The sequence below is a fragment of the Mauremys mutica genome, chromosome 20 (genome assembly GCF_020497125.1).
Source record: "Mauremys mutica isolate MM-2020 ecotype Southern chromosome 20, ASM2049712v1, whole genome shotgun sequence".
Lineage (NCBI taxonomy): Eukaryota > Metazoa > Chordata > Testudines > Geoemydidae > Mauremys > Mauremys mutica.
The window spans coordinates 23,383,137-23,401,409 of record NC_059091.1 but is presented as its reverse complement, the minus strand read 5'-3'; the positions used below and the strand labels follow the sequence as shown (position 1 = coordinate 23,401,409).

Sequence of the window (18,273 nt, the reverse complement as noted above, 5' to 3'; positions counted from 1 at the left end):
AATACAGATGAGAATTGCCACATTCTATCAGACTAAGGGTCCACGTAGTCCAGTATCTTGTGGTCAGCACTAGATGCTTCAGAGATGGATTATTAGACCCCAAACCCGTATTCACTTGTCTTCACCACGAGTCATCCCATTGACTTCATTTGCAGAACTGGGGCCTTACGGGTTTCTTCTTAACCTCCTTCCATTAGAGTTTGGCTTATGCCCTGAAGCATTGGGGTTTATAGGTTAGATTGTTGTACAAAATGCTTGAATTTTAAATTCTTAAATTGGGCCAGAGCATAACATTAAGTGTGGATTTAAAGGGAAACTGTCAGGTCAGATTTGGTCCAAAATTTAGGTTTACTGAAAGAATGAAATAAAGCCTCCCAAAGCTAAAAACAGTGGAAACATGTCAGTGAATTAGAAGAACAAACACCAATCCAATGCAAATACACCTCCTCCTGCAGTGTTTGAATAAATTGCCGCTATGGGTCAATGCATGAGAAAGGGAAGCTGGTTAGAAACAAAAAGTGAATGTGATAAATCCCTTTACCAAGCAAGCAAAGGAGCAGTACAACTAGTGCAAAGTATTATTTTCAGAAAGTCCTTTCAGTTTGAATAACCAAAGGCAGGATGTCTCATCCAGTGGATCGCAACCCCCAGGGGGTCACCAAAGCCAATCGGGGGCAGTGAGGGGATTGAAAATGTTATTACAATCTAATTTCCTGCACACCCTTGCTCTTCAAGATCAAGTGTTCTCTAAGAATCACCACATGCACATACAACCTACATAGGCTTAACATTGGTATCATGATACATTTTTTACTTTTAATTTTATAATATATGTAAGGGGGGTTGTGAACATTTTTTACTTTGAATCTAGGGTTCCCATCTTGAAAAAGGTTGAGAAACACTAATCTAATGGTTTATTTCCTGTGTAGGCAAGAGAGTTTGGGTTTTAAAATTAGGATTGTTATCCCCATAAAAAGATCATGTATTACATTCATTGAGCTCCTTTCATCCAAAGGCATTTTTACAAGTGTTTACACTTTTATGTAATATACAGACACACATTGTATGTCATATTGCACATACACACATGCATACTTTGTGACCGTTCCTTGAGGGTTGACCTTGTTTATCCTGTAAGTAGCATAGTGGACATTTATGGGTCTACTCGCTCGCATAAAGTTGCTCCTGTGCTTAAGACTTTGCAGGACAGGGCTCTTGCTTTGCAGTCATGTGGTCTGTTGCATGCTGGGAATTGTAGTCTTTGTGGGCTGCACATCTGCACTGAGGAGTAGAAGAGTTTTATCTGCTCCTTATTATCTGCCATTTGTTCAGGGTAGATTAGATGTGTCCTCCAGCTTCCGGTGAGTTACTAATACAGCCGTCTGCTGGCTGGTAAGGTCCACCCAAGAATTTCTCTCCCTTTTTGTGTAGTCTTTTTCACTAAATAGTTATTTATGCACGGTGGTACATTTGAAGCCAGCTAGGACTTCTTGGCTGTTGTGATATAAAGCAATGTGGCAATCTGGAACTTCATAATGGTGGCATGGCTAGAATTTTAATGCTGCTGCTCCAAATCCACAGGCTCCTACCCCTGAGCTAAGGAGAAGTGCTTCTACCTGTTTTCACTATAGGGCAAATGACATACACGTGAACTGTCTGATTCCAGCCAGAAGAGGACAGAGGTGTCACTGCCCAGCCCATTACAGTACAGCATGGGGAGTCCCACCTCCATGGCCCGTTCAAGCCTTTGCCCCCAGGCCACTCTAGCAATAGGCCAGCTAGGCAGCTGCCTAGGGTGACAGATTTTTGGGCAGCTACCTAGTGTTGCAGATTCGTAGATTCCAAGGCCAGAAGCGACCATTCTGACCATCTAGTCTGACCTGCTGTACAACAAAGGCCATAGAACGGTCCCAAAATATTTCCTAGAGCAGCTCTTGTAGAGGAACATCCAGTCTTGGTTTAAAAAGCGTCTGTGATACAGAACACACCACACCTCTTGGTGAATTGTTCCAACGGGTGATTACTCTCACCCTTAAAATATACGCCTTATTTTCTGTCTGAATTTCTCTGGCTTCAACTTCCAGCCATTGGGCCATGTTACACCTTCCTTTGCTGGACTGAAGAGCCCATTAGTCAATATTTGTTCCCCATCTAGATACTCCCAGACTGTGATCAAGTTACCCGTTAACCCTCTCGTTGTTAAGCTAAATAGGTTGAGTGCTTTGAGTCTGTCCCTGTAAGGAATGTCAGAAGGGCAGCTGGGCCAAACCTGAGTGGCGCTGCAGCCCTGTGGACCAGGCCGCAGCTCCGTTTGTTACTATCTGGCCCAGCTGCCCCTCTGTCATGGCAAATAGGCTCACAGGAGTGTTGCCTAGAGCAGCACAATGTGTTGAGTGGCCTCTGCCTTTGCCTCTTGTAGAAGGAACTAACAAGGGGCCCAATTAGTGCCCAATATGAGAGTGGATTTTGCAACACTGATGCCTGCCGGCTAAGGGCTCACCAGGATCAAACTCATTTCATGTGAGGTGGCTGCAGAACTGTCACCAGACAGCAGTGACTCTCAGCCCCTGCCAACCTTGGCTGGCTATGAACCAGCATAGCTGAGATGAAAAGCTCTGCAGCTGCTTTGCCCAATCTGCCCAGGCTCCTGCACTGGTTCTAATTCTCTGCTGCACCTAGAGCAGCAGGGTAGGGGTGCAAAGGAGCCTGTTGCTTCCTGAATCTGGGGCCTGTTCTACACTGTTCCTAACTCCAGTGTGGTTCGGAGAAGCAAGTCCAATCAATGCTAGCGACTGTGGGACCACAGCGTATCATGGCCACCGTGCTCTGTGGGTACATGCCCCTATGCTGCAGTGTGCAGGGAAGAGGCATAGGAGCTGGGTGCACTGGCTGGCTGGGGGAATCCTCAGCTAGGCACATTCAACCAGTTTACAGCTCCTGTGCGCTACTGGAGCACCATGGCTCCCACCACCTTCAGGACCCAAGGCGGTGGTACAGACCCCTTCCATCTGTCTTCATTACCCAGCCTCTCAGCCTGATCAGGGATGCTACTGAACTCTGCACTGCTGCCAGCATTTCATCCAACACTTATAAAAGAATTTTTTTTTTAAATAGCCGCTCCAAAAAAACAAGAAAAAAAAAGGATGAATTTAACTAATGCTTTCTCCAGTTTCCTTTTTTCCTCTACAAACCACCTTTTAGCCTAATTAAAAAACCCTCCTAGCAAGGGGGACTCAGCAGCCATCTCGGAAATTACAAATTGCTGTGCTTGTTTTCTCAATCCAGGATCCTATTAGACAGGCACTTTAGACCAGTTCTTAAGACGGTGCCTTAAGGACTATATTTAGGTGGTTACAGATCTGCTGGCATGGGACAAAAGCACTATCTTGAACAAAGGGTACTGGTGACGTCAGGGCAAGTGGGAATGAAAGAGAGAACAGAAAATAGGTTAGGTCCTCTATCAAATCAACCCATTATGCCTTGTACAGAGAATGGCAGCAGCTCTCTCTCTCTATAGTTCTATGTACATATTTAAATTGATACACGCATAAAAAAGAAGTTTCTGCCCTTTTCCCGTGTGTTGCTTTATTCTTTGGGCTATTTTCTCCCCTCAGTCCTCAAACTGCCCCCTCCCACATCCACCGTCATCCATTAATGTACATTTGGGATCAAAGGAATGTTAGGAAGTGTGGCTGGTGATGGGAGTACATGGCTTGTTCAACCATAAACATTGATAGATTGTTAGAATCCAAGGCCGGAAGGGACCACTGTGATAACATAGTCTGCCCTTGTGGGTAACACAGGCCAGAGACCTGCCCCAAACTAATTCCAGAGCAGAGCTTTTAGAAAAACATCAAATCTCGATTTTAAAATGGTCATTGATGGAGAATCTACCATGACCTCTGGTAAATTGTTCCAATAGTTAATCACGCTCACCATTAAAAAATTATGCCTATTTCAAGTCTGTATTTTTCTAGCTTCAACTTCCAGCCATAGGATCATGTTAGACCTTTCTCTGCTAGATTGAAGAGCCCATTATTAAATATTTGTTCCCCATGTAGGTACTTATAGACTGAAATCATGTCACCTCTCAACCTTCTCTTTGTTAAGCTACATAGTTTTGAGCTCTTTGAGTCTATCATTATCAGGCCGGTTTTCTCATTCTTTAATCATTCGCGTGGCTTTTCTTTGACTCCTCCAACTTATCAACATCCTTCTTGAATTATGGGCACCAGAGCTGGACACAGTATTCCAGGAGCGATCACATTAGTGCCAAATAGGTAAAATAATCTCTCTACTCCTACTTGAGATTACCCTATTTATGCATCCCAGGGTGGCATTATCTCTTTTGGCCACAGCATCACACTGGGAGCTCATGTTCAGCTGATTATCCACCACAACCCCCAAAATCTTTTCCTGAGGACTCCTTCCCAGGATAGAATCCCCCATCCTGTAAGCATGGCCTACATTTTTGTTCCTCGATGGATACATTTACATGTAATTATTAAAATGCATATTGTTTTCTTGCACCCAGGTTACCAAGTGATCCAGATTGCTCTGTATCAGAGACCTGTCCTCTTCCTTATCTACCACTCCCCTAATTTTTGTGTCATCTGCAAACTTTAGCAGTGAACATTTTATGTTTTCTCCCAGGTCATTGATAGAAATGTTGACTAGCGTACAGCCAAGAACCAATTCCTGTGGAATCACTCTCCAGATGTCTAGATTCAATCATTCTCCAGCTGTCTCCCTAGTAGGGATCACTCTTATCCCTGTCTCTAGACGTACTTCTGAAGAGTGATGTAAATTGTAAATTGGGAAGAACTAAGAAAATATTCATACATATGCAAACCGAGTTTGTGTGCAGGTGTGTGTATGCGTGCATGGTGTGTATTGTGGGTACACACATGCAGCCATTCATGTGTATTTTATGGTGACATTTTGGCCTTCAGCTATCTCTTCAATCATTGGAAAAGTTTTAACTCTTTCCATGCCGCTTCTTTTATTCATCTTCATCCTTCTTTTCCCCTTCTTTTTGCTTCACTCATCTTCTTGTTTCTGTCCATCATCTGCCTTATATCTAAAGGGGGCAGGCAGGGTTCGGGGTGTCCACAAACTGTGCTACGCTTGTCCTGAACCGGAAGGGGTCAGATGCCACAGGAATCCCTGGGCACAGCTGTGGGGGGGGAGGGAAGTTTCGGGGGCAGGGCAGGCCACGGGAAGGAAGGGATCAGAGAATACAGTAGTCCCTGAGGAGGTAGGAAGGGGGCTAGAGTGGCAGGGCCCTACAGCCATTAGGGTGCAGTAGCAGACACAGAGCATCTGGTAAGGAAGACCCTCCACCAAGGAATTCCCAGCCGAGTGATTTGAGCTCTGTGCTGGACGTGAGATTTTGGCCGAATTCTGGACTATATTGTCTACTTCTCTAGTATCTTTCAGCCCCAAAGATCTCAAGGTGCCTTGTAGACTCTCTCCAGAAAGATCACTTGACCCATCTCATGTTTCTTTGGGAGGCAGGCAGGGAACCTCTCTCCAATGGGAACTGTGGGCCAAAGTTGGGTGAATACTCCAGCACTTGCCACAGTGCCGTGGGATCTGTAATATCCACAAGCGATCAGGACCTCAGTTCTCCCTCCTATGAGACAATGCCAACAGCAATCTAGCAGCCCCTTAGCACCATGCTGGAACCATGCTGAGGTCAGGGCTGGCTCCAAGAGTAAAGCACCCCTTAGTGAATCGCCAGAATAGCACCCTGCAGTGCCAGGCTGCAGCTTTCGGTTGCCGTGGTGTGAAATACTTCCCCTACTGACCAACACCATGGTCTGCATGGCCTGTGTGTTCCTAGCAAGTCTCCCATCCAATGAGGCACCTAGCCTGACCAAGCTCGCCCCACGCCACGGTGGCCCTTTGGCAGGTGTACCAAAGCTAAAATATGGCAAGAAGAGCATAGGGCTGGCTTTGAGACAGGCCAGCTTCTTCAGAACCCGTAAGAACTCACCTGACCCTTCACTCCAGGCCCTGAACCTTCTGAGGTTCCCATCTGTTATTAGCAGTTCAGGGTGAAATTCTTCTTTGCATCCCTTAAGGCCCTTCCCCAAAACAGGGCTGCACTCCTGGAGCGGCAGCCCCTGTGCATCACGGAGAAGACCCCGCAGAAGCCATGGAGGGTAGAGATTGTGGGGACTTGGGAATCCAAATGGCCTGTGCGAGAGGTGTGGAGTAGCACTGGCTGATTGGCCGGGGGCATGGCTGGCTGCACTGCAAGCTCACACCTCAGGCCTGGGTTAGGGGCTACATTTGCCCCCTCAATCCCTTACCCAGCTTCACTCCCAAAAACGGAAACGGCCCCAGGCAGGATCTGGAAGGGGAGCAGGGAGAAGGCTTCATGGAGCAGCTTTACCCAGAGATGTCAGCCAGGCTGTACAGGCACCTTGTCAAGAAGAAGCAGAGAAACCCAACGTTAATCAGGGGTTTTGTCAAGACATCCACCCAAGTGTCATTAGGGGCCTGGAGAGTCCACGCCTGGACCTGCCGCCTTCCCGCTCCTCACCCCTCGTGGTTTGCCCAGCCCAGCTCCCTTTGCTGCTGCCACTCGCAGCTCTCGTCTCCGCCTTCCCTTTGCTCACCAGGTGCCCTCTCTTCTTCTTCTAATCTAGCGGGACCGGATGGCCCCATTGTATAGGGACAGTCCCGATTTTTGGAGCTTTTTCTTACATGGGCACCTATTACCCCCCACCCCCATCCCGATTTTTCACACTTGCTGCCTGGTCTCCCTTTCTAATCCCTCCCCTCCCTGAACTCTCACCCTGCACCTTGACTTACGTTGGCTTGTATAGATGCAGGCTCCACAGGGTAAAGCGACCAGAGATCTGGTCGAGCTAGCGTGCATGGGAGGGGCTAGGGGATGCGTCTGAGGCCCTGCGCAAGCACTCAGGTGGCTAGCCCCGCCTGTGCACCAGCTCGCTCCGAGGTAGTGTGGCTCTGTCGACTCGAGATGGAATTGATACCTCCAGCTCCCATGTGGACAAACCCATCATTCCAGAGTTTAAGGCCAGAAGGGACCATTAGCTCCTCTAGTCTGACCTCCTAATGCAACACTTTCCACCCGGATACTCCTAGGCTAAGCCCAAAGCATTTCATACCTATGAGCCCTGCCACATGGGAGGTGGGGTGCTCAGTTCCTTGCAGGATCGAGCCTCCACCCCACTCCCTTTTCAACTGGGGGCAAAGCTCCTGCCAACTTCAACCAGAGCGTGATCAGGAGCAGTGAAGAGCAGTGTCGCTTCCCCATGCTGTATAAATATTTTGCAGTACAATGAAGGAGGCTGGGGGTGGGAGGCAAGATTCATCCCCGGTTTACACCAGACATGAATGCGGCTTGTTATTTTAAGGCACGGAGCAGGGTCTGTGGGTGGTAAGCACCATGTGATACGTTGCATTTGTCACACACCTTTCGCCTTCACTCTGCCCATTGTTCAATCCCTGCTGGCACTTATTCTGATGTACCAAGCCCCATCCTGGCTTCAAACAGCCACCCTTGGCAAAATGAAATCTGCGCATCTCCTAGTTGAATGTTTCCTTCTTCCACTCCTTCCCAAAAGGGGGGATTTCTTCCCTGAAATTACACCGGCCCAAGACCCAGGAGAGCCAATCGCGTTCAGGCCTGGATCAGTGCCAGGTTGAAAGTCCCTTCTCTTTAGGGTGACCAGATACCCCAATTTTCTGAATTTTGGGGCTTTTTCTTATATAGGCTTCTATTACTCCCCACCCCCATCCCGATTTTTCACACTTGCTGTCTGGTCTCCCGCCTTCTCTTGCCACTTTACAGTGCTAGAAACAGGAGGTGAATCTTGGCCCCATTGAAGTCAATGGGAATTTTGTCATTGACTTCAATGAGGCCAGGATTTCACACAGGAGCTTTATAGTCATTTTTGGAACAGTGTGATTCCCACCTTCACACTGGGACAGCACCTGGCAGATCCCCAGCTGTCACATGACCACCTATCCAGTAGGAACCGGGCTAACTCAACCAACATGTGTAAGACGCAACTGTTGGTCACTGCGGCTTTGGGTCTGGCCTGCTCTAGACTCATCAATTTCAAGCCCATTTGGCCTCCCCATATTCTGAATATCTGACACAGGGGTCAGCAACCTTTCAGAAGCGTCAAGTGTCAGAGGGGAGCCATGTTAGTCTGGATCTGTAAAAGCAGCAGAGTCCTGTGGCACCTTATAGACTAACAGACGTATTGGAGCATGAGCTGTCGTGGGTCTGACGAAGTGGGTATTCACCCACAAAAGCTCATGCTCCAATACGTCTGTTAGTCTATAAGGTGCCATAGGACTCTTTGCTGCTCTTTCAGAAGTGCTGGGCCGAGTCTTCATTTATTCACTCTAATTTAAGGTTCTGCGTGCCAGACATACATTGTAATGTTTTTAGAAGGTCTCTTTCTATAAGTCTATAATATAGAACTAAACTGTTGTTGTATGTAAAGCAAATAAGGTTTTTAAAATGTTTAAGAAGCTTCATTTAAAATTAAATTAAAACGCAGAGCCCCCCGGACCGGTGGCCAGGACCCAGGCAGTGTGAGTGCCACTGAAAATCAGCTCATGTGCCGCCTTTGGCACATGTGCCATAGGTTGCCTGCCCCTGCTCTAACACATCTAGGGCTCTCTTCATGCCAGTGTCTTGAAGTACTTCACACAGATAGGTCAGTCTTGCTATTTCCATTTTACTGAGGGGAATCTACAGAGCAGAAAGGAGCTGCTACTTGCCCATGGTCACCTAGCAAGCGAGTGGAACAGAGCTAGGAACAGAACCGAAGTCTCCTGGTTCCTCGCCCAGCGTTCTAGCCATCGGCCCAGGCTAGAGGCCCCCTTTGTAAGTCTGATTGAATTATTTTTATAAATGTTTTAAGAGCAAAATATGATTGAGGGTTATTGTAGTCGTCCCTTCTAATCAGGAGCTCTGGTAAATTAAATCAAACAGACTGAGAAGGATTGTAATGTTGTTGGTTTTCCCCTCTTTCTATACGCTAATCTTCCTCGTGAAATCAGGGACCGGCTGGGAAATTAAATCCCAGTTAACAGATTAGAACAAATATCACAATCCGTTTGCTGCAGGCTGGTGTGCAAGATGCCTAGGAATGCCTGATTCCACCAGCCAGAGTCCAGTAGGACACCAAATCTTGTTGCTTGATGACGAGAGAGGAAGCATGGCCCAGCATATTAGCATAGGGCTCAGCAGACCCAAGTTCAATTTCCTGTATGACCTTGGGCAAGTCAGTCTCTCTTTGCCTCAGTTTCCCATCTGTACAATGGGGATAATAGTGCTGCCCTGCCTCACAAGGGGGTTGTGAGGATTAGTACAAGGGGTGCTCCAATACTATGGTAATAGGGGGAAATATAGGTACCATAGATAGCAGAACTACCTGCTGAGTCATCTATTCAGGAAACTCTCAAGTTCATTGTAAAAGGTGCAGGGACGTCTCTGAGCACTGTCTCGCCACTCAGTGTGGCCCACCTGTGAATTTCCCCAAGTCGGGCGGCAACAGACCCCAGTTTCACAGACCAGGGGCAAGGAGAAGCCACCATCCATTCATCAGAGGTGGTGTCCCTTTGAATTAGCCCAGAAATTACAAGCAATCAGGTCGGGAGCTGTTGTGACAGCCATTGTCTCAGGGTTCCCAAACCTTACAGTCCACACCCAACTCTTGGAAACAGGTTAGGGTTGTCTCCAGGTGCCTTAAGTACATCTACACTGCCCAAAACACCCCTGCAGCAGTGAGTCTCAGAGCCCAGGTCAACTGACTCGGGATTGGGGGGCTCATGCTCTGAGGTTAAAAATAGCACCGCAGACATTGTCTCTCACGCTGGAGCCCCGGCTCTGAGAACCACTCCCCCCTCAGGTTTCAGAGCCTGGGCTCCCGCCCAAGCAGGAATATCTACATTGCTATTTGTAGCTCAGTAGCACAAGCCCCGCAAGCCCGAGTCAGTTGACCTGGACTCTGAGACCTGCTACCACCGGGGTTTTTTTTCCCCAGTGTAAATGTGGAACTGCCATCCCCAGCAACCCCTAGTTCCAGCACCTATGCTGCTTCCTGTTCCTGTTTCATATCACTCGGCCCTAGAGAGAGGAAAGGGAGAGGCAGGATGGTCCAGTGGTTAGGGCATTAACCTGGATTCAAGTCCCTACTCCATCACCACCTTTCTGCGTGACCTTGGGCAACTCACTCACTTGCCGTGCCTCAGTTTCTCCATCTGTAGAACAGGGAGGGGAAGGACCTTGTTGATTAAGCCTTGGTTATAGGCTCCAGCCTGCCCCTTAAAGGGACGGTATCCTTTTCTCATGTACGCTTTGACACCCCTGCTTAAATCTGTCCTTGTTCAGGAAAGCAAAGTTGTAATCAGGTCAGATTTCTTAAGTCAAGTAGATCCTACTTAGTGGGAGAGCTCATGGGAAAAGCTCGGTGACCCTGGAAATAGTATTGATGATTCAGTAGGTCATGTTCCAGTGTCTCATTGTGCTGGTAGGGGATGCTGTGCTGCTGGAGTCATCTTCCAGATGATAGGTAGAGCCAATGTCCTGGGCATTTGTCATTACAAATTCCCTCATCTTGTTCAGTACAGTCCATTTCACCTACTTCTGTTCTGCCTCTCTACATTTCCCCTGCAGTTTCAGCTGGATAACAGATTCATCTTCACTTCCTGTCCTAAACTGCTGTGTGGTGCTGCTGACGGCTGTTAAACAGCTGCCCCTTGTTCAGTCAGCAAACTGTGTCGAGTACCTTAGATTCTGAGAGCACTGTGTAAATAAAAGATCCTTGGCATTCACTCTAGGGGCAGGTGGTGTAGTGGTTAAAGCAGAAGGCTGGAAATCTGGTCTGCTAGGTGCTTTTCCTAACTCTATGACTCATTTATTATATGACCTTAAGCAGTTCATTTAGCCTCCCTGTGCCTCAGTTTCCCTCTCTGTAAAATGGGGATAATACTGACTTACTGGACCATCGAGGGGAGCACGAATAACAATAGTAGTGAAGCTGTGATTGCACAGGCTAGAGGCCCAGAGTCCCAAGCAGGGTTGTACAGCTCATGCTGCTGCCCCTGCTGCCACAGCTTCATGGCTATTGTTATTCGAGCTAGCTCAGTACATCTTCACCTGCGCAATGACATCTCTGATTGAAGTGTAGACAGAGCCTTTGAGGAAAGGTATAAAGTATAAATCCTTTATGGTACACTCAGCACTGATCATAATTATAGTGTAATAAGCATATCACTGCCCACTATTGGATAGTTAGAAGCACTCACTGCTGTGTCATGTGCCCTGTACTGCTCACAGCTATGGGGGATTCCCCTTCAGCTCAAATGACATCCATCATCCTTCAGTCCCTTCTAACCACCCGTGGCATCAAGACAGAAACCTGCCGTGTCCACTTGCTCTGCACACTGTGCGAGCTGCTTTGTTTATAACAGTGTAGTTTATATTGTGGGTCTAGTCAGGACAGTGTACTTAGTGTAGATCTGTTTTTAACACCCACTGGCAAATATCTCTATTGATTTATAGATATTAGGGCTTGTCTATATGGGGAGGTTAGTGAGCACTAAGCTAGGATGTGACTATAAAGCACCCTAGCTTGCTACTCACACTAACTCCCTGTGTGGACACTGTGCACTAACAGGGCCCTCAGGTGGTTCAGCTTAGTACACTTCCAAAATGTATCGAGCTAATGGGCACGAAGGCATGTTACTGTGCAGTAAGTGTCCCCACATGGGGGAGTTAGTGAGGAGCCCCTAATGTGCACCAGCTACTGAAGGCTCTTCCCACGTCTAGACAAGCTCTTTGGTAAATGTTAGTTACTCTAGACTCTCCACCCCCACTGAGGGTAATTAACCCCTAGGATAATTAACTGAGGGTAATTAACCACTGGCACAATTTACCAAGGGTCATGGTGGACTCATCACTGGCAAATTTTAAATCAAGATGGGGTGTGTTTCTAAAAGATCTGCTCTAGGAAGGATTTTGGGGAGATCTCTGGCCTGTGCCATACAGGAGTTAATGGTCCCTTCTGGCTTTGGAATCTAGGAATCTATGCGTATGCACCAAGAGTGGAATCTGTGTACAGGACGACATTATCTTGAAGAACCACAATTACTTTAGGATAAATATCTGTTCTTTCTAGCCCCTTTCTCCATGCAATGCCACCTGCTTCAGCATATGGACACCTGCGGAGTTGGAGGCACCCAGAAATTTGTTACTATACCAATAATGATTCTAAGTGAGGAGAACATACTCCATATTCGGGGTCTGGCCAGCATGCCTCACTCGGCCAGAACTCCCATTGCCTTCAATGGGAATTCAGCTTCACTAAAGGAGGGCAGGGTCAGGCCCTCAGTGGGGCTGATTCATGTTCAGCAAAGTCTTTAATGCCAGAAAATAATCCACTCCGCCCTGGACCATGCAAATTTCATGGCAGCTAAATGGCCCCTTGAGCAAGTCAAGGGAAGATCTGTTAACACTCAGAGCCTAGCCATACCCCTAGCTTAATTTTCTCATTGCAGCTAGAGAAATATTTCCACATCTGTCTCAGGATTTAACCCCAAAGGGCCTGATCCTGTGAGGTGCTCAGCACTCTCAACTCTCATGGGGGTCAGTGGGAGTCAAGAGTGCCCAGTCCTGTGCAGGAAGCAAGCAAATCACTGGAGATGAGGTTCTGCTCTGCTCTGGAGTTTGTGTCTGGAGTGACTTTGTTTACTTCATTTTAGGAGTGAGTATGTTCTGGTGTAACTGAGGGCAGGGTATGACCCACTGGCTGTAGTAGGAGACTATAGAAAATTATATTAAAAATACCCCACCAAGCGGTTTCATTTAAAATCCAAACAGAGGGGGGCACAACCCAAGGTCTTTACTCCAGGATTACTCACTTACTCAGGCCAATCGCCCACTGAAGGGAGGGGAAGTGAATTTGCCCAAATAAAGATGGAAAAATGCGAGTCAGAAACTCCTCAGGATCTGGCCGGTGGAGTTGCTCTGGATTTACACCAATGTAATTGAGATCACAGAATCCTCCCAGCTATTTTTCTTTCAAGGAATGTGTCGGTTTTGTTTAGAGTTTGCACAGATCGCTTAGCTTCTCACTTGCATTACAACCCACATATACACGCTCACTCTGGCTCTCTTCTCGCTCAGTACTCTTGTAAATCAGGAGTAATTCCTAGTTACACTGTTGTAACACTGGTGTAAAGTCAGAGGAGAATCAGGGCCAACTCACTCCTTTTCCCTGCCTGCCTCCCAAAGAAACATGAAACCTGCAGTGAACTCAGAAACTAGCAATGGAGCCTAAGGAACAGATTCTGATGTCCATTACCCCAGTGTGAATCCTCAGTCACTCCGGTGAAATCATATGAGATTCACTATGGATTTACACTAGTATAACTGAGATCAGAATCCAGCTGGGAGCATGCTTAGGGAAAACTGCAATTTGTTTCTAGGTTTTCCAAACTGGAGGTGGGTGAGGAGGAGAAAAATCTGCCCCAACATCCCTTTGCTCTCTCTCAATCTCTCTCTTTCTCCCAGAAACTCCACTGGGTTAGGTTGGGCAGCAGCAACTGATTGGTCCCAGGCCATCATGTGCTAAGCGTTGCTGAGGCTTTGGGATGGTCTGTGCTTGCATTAAATTGATCAGTTGCTGCACATTATAGCTCAACCTGCCAGTGAATCAGATCTTTTTTTTCCATTTTTTTCTCTCTCTCTCTCCCAGTCCCTCCCTCCCTAACACCAGTCTTATTTTAGCTATAACCCAGGAGGAGGAGGAGGAGGTGGAGGAATACAGGACAGAAAAAAATACTAGACATTGCAGCATCCAGGAAACCCTTATGAGTAGATGGTGGATGGGACCTGCTACTTCTCTCTTCTTTTTCATTTTTGGATTTTACAGGATTTCTTTGCTGCATTCAACTCCAAGATGATGCAAAATTGACATTCACGCACTCACACCAAAATAATAATAATAAGGCAGAAGCAGAGACCACCGGTGAAACTGCAACAGGAAAAAAACAAACAAACAAAAAATCCAGCCTACATCTTAAGACGCTTGACAAGACCCCAATAGCCTTTTTTCCCTCTCCAGACCTTGCAACGTTTTGAAGACGGCAGGATGATGCACAAGTGAAAGCAGAGACCTTGTGGGAGTGGGGGGAGAATTTTTTTTTTGCTTTTTAAAAAATTATTATTTTTTTCCCTGATGCTAATATTTTTGGGGGGTGAGGTTGAGGGGAATGCACTGATTTTTAAAACAAATGTTAGGCTACATTTGTTTTCAAGTGTGCAAAGATTTTTGCAAAGCTGAACAGGACAGAGGAAGGGTTGCATTTTTTATTTTTTAAATTATTTTTTGCCAAAAATTGCATTGCAAATATATATTTGCTGGTCCATTTTATTTATTGGTAGTGCACTTTCCCACCCCCGGGGCTTGAAGTGAGGAGTTGGTGCATTCAATTTTTTAAATTGAATGTTGGTAGGGAGGAGGTGCTGCACTTGCTATATTTAATTGTAATTATTTTAATTTATTTATTTACTTTGCTAGTCGTGAGACATATTTTAAATTGCTTTTTTTTTGTTTGGACTGGCGGTGCATTGCGTTTTTTTTTTTTGGTTGCAATTCTTTTTTGTGGGGTGGCTCGTTAATCTTTTTAGAATTGGAAAAAATTGGGTGAGGTCGGTGCATCGATGAGTTGTTATTTTTAATTGCAGAGCACCATTTTTTTGAGGGTGGTGCATTCATTTTTTCATTGCAATTTTTTTTTGGGAGGGAGGGGGGGTCGCATCGGTTCCTTCCCTGCGAGGGGAGGAGAGAGGATTGAGGAAGGATGGCCAGGGTCTCTGGTGCTTTCACCGGCCGTGCTCCTGCCTGAACATTCCCCCTCCTTCTGCTGCAAGCCCCCCGAGCAGCAGCAGCAGCAGCAGCCGATGGGATGTGATCAGCTTCTCTTCTCCAGCAGCATCCTCAGCAGCGTAACCCCCGGCCCTTTGCTCTTTGCAGGATGGCTCGCTTCGGAGACGAGGTGCCGGCTCGCTACGGGGCTGGCGGCTCCGGGGGCGCGGGCTCCGGGGGCGCGGCGGGCGGTGGAGGCGGCCGGGGTGCAGGGGGCAGCCGGCAGGGCGGACCGCCCGGGGCCCAGAGGATGTACAAGCAGTCGATGGCCCAGCGAGCCCGCACCATGGCTCTCTACAACCCCATCCCCGTCCGGCAGAACTGCCTGACTGTCAACCGGTCCCTGTTCCTCTTCAGCGAGGACAATGTGGTGAGGAAATACGCCAAAAAGATCACCGAATGGCCATATCCTTTCTGTTGGGGCCCCCCAAACCCGGGCATCCCTCCCCAGCCAGGCAGCTGCACCCCCTGATACATGCACCCCCAGATCCAGGCATCTCCACCCCCTAATGCATGCAGTCCCCACCCAAGCAGCTGCCCCCCGGCATGCATGTGACCCCCACCCAGGCATCTGCCTCTTCCGCCTAAGCATCGGCACCCCCTAACTCATGCATCTCCCTGCCTGTGCATCTGCACCCCACACCAGGAATCTTCCCCCACCGAGGCACCTGCACCCTGTTGTGTATGCGTCCCCCCCACCCACACATCTGCACCTCTTAATACATATACACCCCACCCATGCATCTGCATCCCCTAACTCATGAATCTCCCCACCTGAACTTCTGCACCCCAGTCCATGAATCCTCTTCAGTCTAGGCACCTGCAGCCCATAATGCATGCTTCCCACCAGCCACACACCCGCACCCCATAATGCATGCTTCCCGCCAGCCACACACCCGTACCCCATAATGCATGTGTCCCGCCACCCACACACCGCACCCCATAATGCATGCTTCCCGCCAGCCACACACCCGTACCCCATAATGCATGCTTCCTGCCAGCCACACACCGCACCCCATAATGCATGCTTCCTGCCAGCCACACACCCGCACCCCATAATGCATGCTTCCCGCCAGCCACACACCCGTACCCCATAATGCATGTGTCCCGCCACCCACACACCGCAGCCCATAATGCATGCTTCCCGCCAGCCACACACCCGCACCCCATAATGCATGCGTCCCGCCAGCCACACACCGCACCCCATAATGCATGCTACCCGCCAGCCACACACCCGTACCCCATAATGCATGCTTCCTGCCAGCCACACACCCGCACCCCATAATGCATGCGTCCCGCCAGCCACACACCGCACCCCATAATGCATGCTACCCGCCAGCCACACACCCGCACCCCATAATGCATGTGTCCCGCCACCCACACACCCGCACCCCATAATGCATGCTACCCACCACCCACACACCGCACCCCATAATGCATGCTACCCGCCACCCACACACCGCACCCCATAATGCATGCTACCCGCCACCCACACATCTGTACAGCACCCAGGCATATGCACCTTTTCCATGGATCCCTTTCTCCCAGGCATCTGCACCCCAACTTGTACATGTAGCCGCCCACCCTAACCCATGTACCTTCACCCCAGCCCAGTCATCTCCACCCCCAGCCAACTCACCTGATCCCCTCCATCCGCGCTTCACCTCCCCACGCTGTACCTCTGCACTGCACCCCCCACCCCCCACGGCATGCCATGACATCAGTCCAGCCATCTGCACCCCCAGCCCAGGTAGCTAACGTTCTTGCCCATGTTATCTGCCTCCCTAGGGCACAGCCTGCCTTGCACACCCTGGCCAGTCCCCTCCCCTCAGGGGAAGGGGCTTAGGGGCATTTCGTGGTCAGACAGCCTTTCCCCAGGGTCAGGGGCTCAGGGTTTGGATTACAGAACAGGCAGGGCATGCGGAGGCCAGTCTCTGAGTGGAGCCTCCACTACAGGCAGTGGGGAGCCAGTTAGTGGGTAGGAGTCTTGGGACGTCCCCTGCAACATGGGTTTGTCAGCATCCATCATGTCCACGGACCTTCCAGTGGGAGGCAGTGCAGGGGTTCGAGTGTTCCCCCACAACACTGTGGAGTGGAAAGGGTTACCAGTGAGCCGGGGTCTTTGCCATCTTTGTGGGTGTCTGCAGCTATTTCAGGAGAAACAGAAACAGGGGTTCCCCAGCGAACCCCTTGTTGGTCCAGAGAAAGAGGATCAGTAATCTGTGGTCTCTAGTGCTGCTTCCCTGCTAGAAGAGGACCACACAGCACAGAGTCCTCACTGCCGAAGTATGGCCCAAAGGGAGGGGCATGGAGAAGGGTGCATGTGGAGGTCTCATTAGCAGTGAGGATCTGAGACAGGATCTGGGGTAATAGGAGGGTAGGAAGCTTGGGTGCTCATTGCCACTCTCCAAAGCCTTTCCGCAGACACAGCAATGGGTGGATGGTGCATATTTGCATGACAGAAATTAGATTTATCAATACACAGGGCCGAACTCTGCTCTCGCTTACTCCAGTGTCAGTCTGGAGTCACACCATCAAAGTCAGTGAGGTTACTCAGGCTTTAAACAGGCGTAACTGAGAGCAGAATTCGGCCCTAGGAGAATATTGCCCCATATTTATGATGCCCAGAGAGAGATCTACTGTGTTTTATTTGTGCACCTGTATGTGCAGAATTACAGGACAAGGGACATTGGGGCCACTTCCCTCTGCTACATGGGCGGAGCTCCCATGGAAGCCGGCAGAAGATATGCCCATGTGTTTGGGTGTAGAATCAGGCCCTGGGACCACACATTGCATTGGCAGAATAGCACAGGAATTGCCCCAGCCACCTTTCATTTGCCCCTGGATGTACAATTAATTTCACAAGTGAGGCGGGGTTGGGGGTGAGAGAATAGAATCAGGAGCCACTTCTGGGCATATCTGCGGAGTCTTTCCATTGAAAGTGGTTTCCCAAGCTGGGTGGAGAAACTGAGAAATAGCTGTCTCTGCATCTGATGCTTCAACTTTGGTATGTAAATTCCTTATTCTCTATTGTGATTTGTTACTTACTTGCCGTTGTCTAGAGAGGAAGCCAGCAAACCACATAAACCCCCACCCCCTATCAAAATATGGCTGAGGAAGGCCACCCTGTGTATCTCAGAATGTATCGTTTTAAAAGAAACATTTTCTATTCATAATATGGTTGATAAAGGTCTTGCATCTGTTGAAAGCTTGGTGTAGTTTTGGCGGTGAGCAAGATGTGTTGGTGCTTGGATGGGAGAAGGTAGTTCTGTATAGCACTGTGAGTTATCTGGATGTTAAACCCAGACTGATGTATTCCCTTTTCTCTGATGTGCATGTTGTTGGT

The 18,273-nt window shown here is 48.6% G+C and overlaps 1 protein-coding gene across 1 annotated transcript in view; it reads left to right on the top strand.

The window, feature by feature from the left end:
- CACNA1A (calcium voltage-gated channel subunit alpha1 A) overlaps nt 1–18,273 on the top strand; it is a 248,225-nt gene that overhangs the window by 53,514 nt on the left and 176,438 nt on the right. Inside the window, 1 exon segment of the mRNA XM_044994574.1 lies at nt 15,036–15,332. Within this exon segment, the coding sequence (XP_044850509.1) occupies nt 15,036–15,332 (297 nt within the window).